The 9,493-nt window shown below is 34.5% G+C and overlaps 1 protein-coding gene across 1 annotated transcript; it reads right to left on the reverse strand.

Moving 5' to 3' along the window:
• Positions 1–7,345: 7,345 nt before the first annotated feature.
• On the reverse strand, positions 7,346–9,079 carry LOC145045422 (DNA mismatch repair Msh6-like protein). Its single transcript, XM_078993750.1, has one exon. The coding sequence runs from the start codon at positions 8,775–8,777 to the stop codon at positions 7,497–7,499; it is 1,281 nt and encodes a 426-aa protein (XP_078849876.1). The 5' UTR covers positions 8,778–9,079; the 3' UTR covers positions 7,346–7,496.
• Positions 9,080–9,493: the final 414 nt, after the last annotated feature.

Genomic DNA, 9,493 nt, shown 5'->3' on the forward strand with positions numbered 1-9,493 from the left:
GCGAGTAGTATGAATATTGCCCCGATCAAACAGCATGTGGTCTTGCCGAGTTGGAGAGGGTTGACTCAGTGAGTTAAGGGGAATCAGAGTGGATAGGTGGACTGAATCAAGCTGGACTCGCCGAGTTGTTCTTGAGACTCGGCGAGTTGAGTCGTGGTGGCCCCACAACTCATGCCAGGTGGAACTCGTCGAGTTAGGAGAAGACTCGACGTGTCAAGGGAGGATTCCAAGGAAGTCAGTGTATACGCTCAGACTCGCCGAGTCGCTATAGTGCACTCGCCGAGTCCAGTCAAAGTTGACCATTGACCGTTGACCAGCGTTGACCTAAGTTGACTTGTTAAAGGGTAGTCAACCTTAGTTGGGAAAGTGTTAATTAGAGATGTATTGTGCTATAGGAGGACTATAGCTCGGGAGATCGAGCAGTAGTGATTTCAGGACTTATGAATTACCGAGACACGCGAGGTGAGTCTTCTCACTATACTTTACCTTGAGTAGGTAACCAGAGTTATGTGATAGAGTATTTGTATGCTATGTATGTTATGTGTTGTACTGCATTATTTATATGTGATTTATGTTGTGCATGTTTATAGAGTTAGAACCTGAGGGTTCACAGAGTTTGGGTGCACGGACCCACAGAGTTATAGCCTCGAGTGGCTAATATGTGTTATATGTGGTATTTTGGGGAACTCACTAAGCTTTGTGCTTACAGTGTTTGATGTTATTTGTTTCAGGTACTAGTGACGATCGCGGGAAGGCGCCGGCTTGATCAATACACACGCATGGGAGTTATGATTTGAGATTTTGGGATTTTGTATTTACTTGAATTGGATAATTAAATGTGGTTGTTTTCTGAATATTAAATGAATTGTGTTTTATAAAAATTTGAAAATTTTGTTTTGAAATTTACGGTGTTACAGGAGGGTCCTCACCGAGATGCATGACCGGAGGGTGCACGCCGAGCTTTAGCCATGAGAGGCTTATTATTTGTGTATGCGGTATTTTTGGGAACTCACTAAGCTTCATGCTTACCATGTTGTGTGATATCTGTTTCAGGTACTTCTCAGGATCGCTAGAAGGCACCGACTTGATTGTACACACCTGTTCGAGATTATGTTTGAGGATTTTGGGATATTATCAATCCTTTTTTGTTGATTTGTGTTTTGATAATTGATACATTGTGGTTTTGAGAAAATATGATATTGAGTTTTATGTGATTTAAAAATGAAAATTTTGGTTGAAAATTTAAAGTGTTATAATATCCAGCTGGATATCGGATTTTGTAAGTGCGTTTTTGTGAGCAAGATGCTTGATTAATATATAAAGCATAAAATGCATGTTTTGTCCCGAAAAAAATAACCTAGGAATGAATAAATGTATATATCAGTCCATGATTTAGATTTAGCTAGACCTAATTTTAAAATTATTTATTGTTATTAATAATAATACCGGATTCATCCATTATAATTTGCATGTCCCTGAGGAAAGGGTAAGGAACCCCTTTTGAAGCAGGACATCAATTATATGTATCAAAAAAACGAAATAAAGATTCCAAAACACGCAACATTGTTGTCCCTTCCTTCGAATTTTAGCCATGTTATAAAGACACACACGTGACCAAAAAGAAGGGTTTTAGCATCAACCCTAAATAAATGAAAATAATAAAGGTGTGTATAAGTTAAAAAAAATAAAAAGGGTTATTCATTCTTGCACCAACCCCGGTGTAAAAAGGGTTATACATTAGAACAATTGTGCTATGCCCTGAGGGTAATTTGATCTTTTTGGATTATCCATAATTTTCCAACACTACATAAACAATCTATTCAAAATAATAATAATCCATTCCAAGATTTAACAGATCTAATGTGTGTGTGTGTGTGTGTGTGTATATATATATATATATATATATATATATATATATATATATATCAAGTAGAAAAGAAGCAATGTTTTATGTTTATGCTTACCTTGTCAGACTTTCCTGATATATGAAAATATATACCCATGAACCAAACCTACAATACAGAGAAAACATAGTGATATTAAATTAGTTTACACAATTTTAAATTTGTTTATTTTGTGAAAAAAAGTCATTTGATTGTAGAGATTTATTAAAAATACCATTGAAGAGACATCTCAACAAACCTTGAAGTGAAAACAGATCACCTTCATCATATATCAAATTCATAGCGGAAGAGAAATTATGAAATTACACACAGGCGTTACAAAGATATGATCAAAAGTGAAAAAATTAAAGAAATAAACTTACTAAAGTATCTTACCAAGTCTTTGTGTTTGTTATCGCCGCTTTGTGTTTGTCATTGGTGATAGTGAGAGAAGTGTGGTGGTACTGTGGAAGCTCTCCCATTCCTAATCATACATTCTTTGTTATGTTCCTGAATTAACATAAACCTAATGATACTGCAACAATTTCCAAATCAAACACTAAAAGGAATTGTAGAAGTGCTGAAATTGGAAGTCAAAGTAAACCCAAATGGAAAGAAATTTAATAAAATCACATCTATATAGGTTAAAATGAAAAGAAATTAGGATTTGTGGAGTTGGTGGCAGACCTGATGATTCTCTCATGAGATTGATATTAAAATCCTCATGTGTTGAAGCCGAAGTCAAACACCACATGTTGTTTTCATCCAGATTTAGAGTTAGTTCTTCCTCAAGAGTTGTTTCCATAGATCTCATGCATCCCCAACCTTCCTATTTTCACACAACACATCAATCAATCTACAACAAAGAGCAGAAGTCGGCATGTATTTCTTCTCAAACATATCATCTAGCAAATTCAAAGCTTCACCTGTCTTTTTTTTTTTTTTTTGCAAAAAGCTTCAATCATAACACCATAAGTAACATCACGGGCTCAACTTTATTATCCTCCATCTCATCCATCACTCTCACAGCATCAACTAATTTATCTTGCTTACAAAACTCATCAATCAAGATTGTGTAAGTGGTAGCATCAGAGATCCATCCTTTATGAAGAATCTAACCAAACATCTTCTTTGAACCCACCATATCTCCTTTGAAAATATAAGCTCCCATTACAGTAGTAAAACTTACAACATTTGGCACCATCCTCATTGCAGGCATTTCATCAAGAATCTTGAGTACACCTTCTATATTACCCTTCTTACAAAATGCTTTTAATAAGAATGTTACAAGTAACACACATTGGGTGTGAGATTGAACTTCTTTTGACTGTTTTTGAAAAAAGCATGAACCAATTTGTATTTTTATGTTCTGAATCAAAACGTTTAGAAGGGTGTTTAAAGAACGTACGGATTTTGTGACACCAAATTCCTTCAGCAGCGTGTGTTGCTCATGTGTTGATGAATTTTCCTAGCTCCATTTAAGATTTGAGAGCCCTTCATCATCTTTCTCTTTAGCTCTACAACTTTCAATATGTATAAGATTGTTTCAGCCTAGGCACCTAAATCGATGTAGTTCAACACTGCCAAGTGAATTTTGGAGCCTTAGACCAAGCATCGATGAAGGAGAGAAGGCATCACCGATAGCAGAAGATGAGCAGAGAAGAGGTAGAGGTAGCAGAGGGAGAAGACTCGAAGCATCCACAAAGAAAGTGATAGAAGAGATGTTGGGCACAGGAAAAAGAGAGAAGGGGAGGGGTAGGGTTTATGTCAAAGTATTGATGATGGATACATATGAAGGCGGTGGGAGATATTTGGAAGGAGCATCAGTGAAAAAAGGAAGGAAACGAGATTGGGTTAAGAGTCGGTGACCCTCGTGGAGTTAAGGAACCCGATCAGAGAGAAAAGTTGTAGCAGTGGGAACCATCCATAAAGAAAGAGATAGGAGATAAAGGAGATAAGACAGTGGAGAAGAACCGAGAAGCATCTGAGATGAAAAGTCAAAGGTGGTGGATTGAAACTAAAAAAAAAAAAAAGAACCAAGCAATAGGAACAGAGTAATGTTGCTAAGGGTACCTCAATATATATATATATATATATATATATATATATATATATATATATATATATATATATATATATATATATATATATATATATATATATATATTGATTCAAATGTTTCTAGCGACTATTGTGTGCGTGAATGCACCAATAGGAATTTAGGAAAAAATAAAAAATTAAATAAATCATTTAAGGGTATTATAGTAATCTTTGCATATTTAATTATGGTAGATAATTAATATGTTGTTTATTATTCCTTTAAATATGGGATGTCAAAGTCAAAATCTGTTTAAAAAAACCCTAGCCGATTCTTTTTCTCTTTCTCTGGAATTCATCTTCACGTACTTCTTTCCATCTCGTATGTGTGTCTCAATCGATTTATGTATCTCTTTGTTAACCTCGACTCTAGCCACATTTTGCTTTCCTGTTGTTTCTAATTTGTTTTGGGTCTTTTGTAGATAGTTGCATACGAAGAGGGGATTCTGGTGAGATGCTTCTGCAGGTTTCTTCTTTCTCTATTCAATTTTATTTTGGATTCAGATTGGAGGCTGCCTGCAACACAATCGAAATCCGAGGTACCACTATTCATCAGGTTTAATTCACAACCGGGGTAATTAGATGACATCCAGGTAATTAGATGTTTGTTTAACCTAATTTTCCTTCTTCCAATTTCCAATATCAGTTTCTGTATGCACACCCTCCATAGAGATTTGACCTTTTCATTTTCCGCAAACGATTATCCTTTATTCCTTCTGTACGATATATTGTTTTGGTGTTTTTTATTTTTCCTTTACGTATTACCATCATAAAGAATACTTGATGGATGGAGACAATGATTGAATTAGTAAGACTCTCACTAATTTTTTTTAAAGAAACTGAAGAAGCACACCATCACAAAGGCATTGATTTTCAAATTCCAAGTTGATAATGGATTTTTTTGCCCATTCAACACAAACATGATTCCATCCATATAATTGTCTAACTCTCATATTAATTATGAAGTTGAGAATAATCATTCGACTTGATTAAGTTGTTCTTTTATTTCAAATGGCATAAAATAAGTTGATATTATATTATATTATAGGAAATTGCACCTGATCACACTGTGAATGGATATTACTGATGGGTAAGCCACCCATGTCTTCCCTTTTATGGAGTTAATAAAATAGATGAATTAGAAATAGAATCTTGATTGCTTTTTGATTTTAGCTACAATGATTATGAGCTGGAGATGGAGGCTGAAGCTACAGATTCTATACATGAAGCAGGAGGCATTTTAACTATAGTTGTATATTCTTGATGATACAAATTCTTTAAGAATATTCAAAACCATTTTGAAAGAATAGTTTATTCTGTAAGAATATTATTGTTGTATTCTGATAGAATTATAGTTAATTATTTGTATGTTTAATGTGCAGTTGTTACAAGTGTATCACTACAAATTACTTGACAATGAATTTCTAATAGAAATGGCTTGAAGATCTGATGGGAAAGACTTTTAAGAATAAATTAAAGAATGATCACACTCATTGTTTAAGAATGTTGTTATTTTTTAAGAATTATACTTATTATTCTTTCAGAATGTTTGTTATTATTCAATGAATCACAATCATACAATATAATTATTTGGTATATTATTAGTTCAATAATCGATTTTGTGTATTCTTTCAGAATGTATTTACTAATTTATGGTTGGCATTCTGTTATTCTGACAGAATAAATTCAAAAAATATATTTACTAGTTTATGGCTAACATTCTATCATTTTGATAGAATAAAATCGGATTTGTAATTTTAAATTAATTTAAAATATTCAGATTTTTAAAAATAAAAGAATTAATTATCCCTAAAAATCCAAAAATTTCCTTTTTTAATATAGGCTAATTGACTAAAATGCCCTTATGCTGAAATTTGTATGATTATATGGTACATGCTATCCTATTTTACTATCATAGACCATCATATCATGACTTTTTATTATATTTCATCCAATAGTCCAGATCTGTGCATTTTGACACACAATAGTTACTAGAAACAAAATAATCTCTCTCTTTCTTTCTCTCTCTCTCTCTCTCTCTCTCTCTCTATATATATATATATATATATATATATATATATATATATATATATATATATATATATGTGTGTGTGTGTGTGTTTACGTTAAGTATTACATAATAAAATACATATTTGAGATATGTTATTTCTTGTCTAAACCAAATATAATTTTAAGGGAAAATGACTCAACTGGGTAATCAACTGTTGATTTTTTTTATATTAGGTTTCTTTTTTTATACGCAATATACCATTAAACTTGTTGTTATAACCGTTTTGACCGACTATCACATGTGATAGTCGGTAAAAAGGGTTATGATAAACACAAACAACAAGTTCGATTATATATTACGTACAAAAAATATCAAATATGAACAAAATCAATTGTTAGTTATCTCATGAGTCATTTTCCCAAACTTATCGTCAATGATAGTTTGCAACTTTTTTGTTTCATAATAATTTTTTAGGTTGGTGGGTGTATCCAACTATTTCATTATTTTTGTTTGTTGTCACATCAGCGTCACATTATTTTTCCTTCTTATTTTTTGTTTGTTGTCACATCATGTCATACCGTTTTCCTCTCACCTTCTTAACTATATGGAAATGAACACCTCTCACTTCCTTGCATTACTAGCTTGTGCATCTCGTTTATTTATATGTAAATGAAAATCAACGAAAGAAGACAAGATAGAAGGTGCAGGGGATTTATACCGCACAACGATAAGCACCGCATAGAAAACACCAACCATTATGGTGTTAGCACACCCACCATACTGCCAGGTCGACATACCACAGGGTTGCGATGGTGGTACACCCACTTACCTTAGAAAAGTTGTTGCGCAAAATAATTGATAGCGGTAAAACTGAAAGATGTAGATTTTATTTGTTGGAAAATGACTTATAAATGTAATCAATTGTTGATTTTATTCATATTTAGTCATTGGTCACAGTTGGTCGAAAGGGTTATGATGAACACAATCACAAAGTTCAACTGATCGAAAGGGTTATGATGAACACAAACACAAAGTTCAACGAAATATTACATTCAAAAAAAGATCAAGTAAATGTTTCCTTAGCATATCACTATATCTTCTATCTTCAACAAAATGTGTTTTTTTCCAATGTGTTAATAAGTAACATATTTTTTAAATGACTGCACATAAACACTATAAAATAATAAACGGAGTATTTTTAATGGATCCTAAAAGGTTAATCATTTATTTATGTAATAAAATTATTTTGTATTAATTTGTACTACAAAATGAATTTTTTTACTTAATAAAATAATGCATAAATTACTGGTCTTGAAACATAACTACATAATAACAATTCATTTTGCAACCTAAATTGATAAAAGAAATACAACTTCCATTCATAAACATACGTTTTACCTAATTCAAATATAACAAAAAAGAGAATTTATTTTACTTCTAATTTATCTTCACGTAAACCCCCCCACACACCAAAATAACTAACAATAACCTAATTTTTTGTTCAATTACATGAAGAAGCCTTTACCTATGGCTATATTCGTATCCAAATGGGTTGTTTCGTATACCGGCAATTCATCTCGATATTTTTCCATTCCGATTGCAGAAAGGTTCTCGAGCTCGAAGAGATCTGAGCTGGTATGGCTGGCGGCATCATCATCTTCATCGTCGTCGTAGTTCATGTTTATATCGTTGTTCCCTTTAACATTGCTCTTGATCAAATCGAACTCGCATTCCACCTTTTTCTGGTAATTCCTCAACAACTCCCTTGCAGCTTCTTCAATGCGACGGGTCTTCTCAGTTGAATGTAATTTAAACTCTTCGGTAATAGGATTTTTGACAAAGTTGATTGTCGGTAGATTTGATTCTTCTCCGTACAGGGATTTGTGTCCACACGGTTGACAATCTTCGTCCACGATCACACTCACTGGGTAGAATCTCACAGATCTCATTTTGTTATTGCTCAATTTTCCTCTGGATGATGGAGTTTTGCTCAAACACGATCGAGAAAATGACGATGCGGATGAACATGTTGATGCATTGGCGGATTTTGATTTTCTGTCGATGTGGTCGATGGCGTCGTCGTAACCTCCGGTGGAGGAGGATGAAAGCTTAGTGTTCTTCGCGTTGCCTGTAGTGAAAAGTGAGTTTAGAAAAGTTGCCAACCGACCCCCTGGAGAAATCGGTTGCTTCACCTTCTTTAGGTCGCCATAGATCTTCATTGCTCTCGATTTGGTCCTCACGAACTTGCCTTCGTGTTTTGGTTTTGATTGGTAATCTTCGAATTGGTACTTTTGGCCATAAGTGTTCCTCTGCTTCTCTCTCGTGCTGTATTCATCATTTCGATTCGTGGTTACACGGATAGGTTTAGGCCTTGATGATACGCCGTAAACTGATTCAGCTTCCGACGAAGAAAAACCTCCGGCACAGCTTGAATCGGAAGAGCTGGAGCTCGAATTGAAGTAACGGGAGTCGCGTTCGGTTTGCTGAGAATTTCTTTTGTAATCGGCACCCGATCTTCTTCTAACAACAACTGTTTCGCGCACTTCCTTATCCATCCATTTCTGAATCCGACTCTGTTGTTGAACTTCGCCATTATTATGAAAGCAGTCTTTAATGGAGAAACTGCTGTGTTTTTCCCTCGCGGCTTCTCTATAAACCATCAACTCTCGGTCATCTCGCTCATCGATGGAACGGTAGATCTCATCGAGCAAGGAAGACGAGAAAGAGGGATGATTCTCTCTCGCGGGTCTATTTCTATACTGATACCTACCTGTAGTAGTGTCCATGAGAATCTCTCTATCGATGTGAACGAAGTGAAAAAGTTTGAGCAGATATCAAGATAAAAACAAATGGGAACACATTTTCAAGCATAGGTAAAAGGGGCAACGGGTGATTTGCGTGTCGTTGCAATGAGTGTAGATGGAGATTGGGAAGGGAACACAGTGGACAAGAGTGAATGATTTGGGTTGTATAGAACCCACTGAAGTGAAATGGAAAACAGGGGTTTCTTGATGATGACGGGAGATAGAGAGAGAAAGAGAAAGAGAAAGAGAGAGTGGTGAGTGGTGGTTCTCACCACATTATGCTGGATGCTGGCTTTATAAAGAGAGCAGAAGAGGACGTTGGAATTCGATGGCCTTTTTCTTCCTCTACAGGAACTACGGCGCAGAGATATAATTATGAGGTATGTTCACTTTACCCCCCTCTACAACTCTATTTTGCTTTTCATTATATTTTTTTCGAGTAAACTACAGAAATGATCCCTGTTTTATAGTGAAACTAGCAAGTTTACTCCATTTTTGTTCAATGAATTACCCAATATAAATGGATAATCAACCATAACTAATGATAGTTCATGAAAAAAAGAAAATCTCATTTCTTGTTTTAAAGAGTCCTTTACTTGAAATTTTGGATTATAAATTATCGGCAAAATGTGAAGACTCATGGCTAATCCACTTGAATAGATGGATAAGGATTGCAACGGCTTTGCATTTTTTAATCA

This window comes from Lactuca saligna, chromosome 5, assembly GCF_052625555.1.
Source record: "Lactuca saligna cultivar CGN05327 chromosome 5, ASM5262555v1, whole genome shotgun sequence".
Lineage (NCBI taxonomy): Eukaryota > Viridiplantae > Streptophyta > Magnoliopsida > Asterales > Asteraceae > Lactuca > Lactuca saligna.

Excerpts from the sequence above, each read along its gene's own strand:
- LOC145045422 (XM_078993750.1), bottom strand. The coding sequence starts at position 8,777 with ATGGACACTACTACAGGTAGGTATCAGTATAGAAATAGACCCGCGAGA.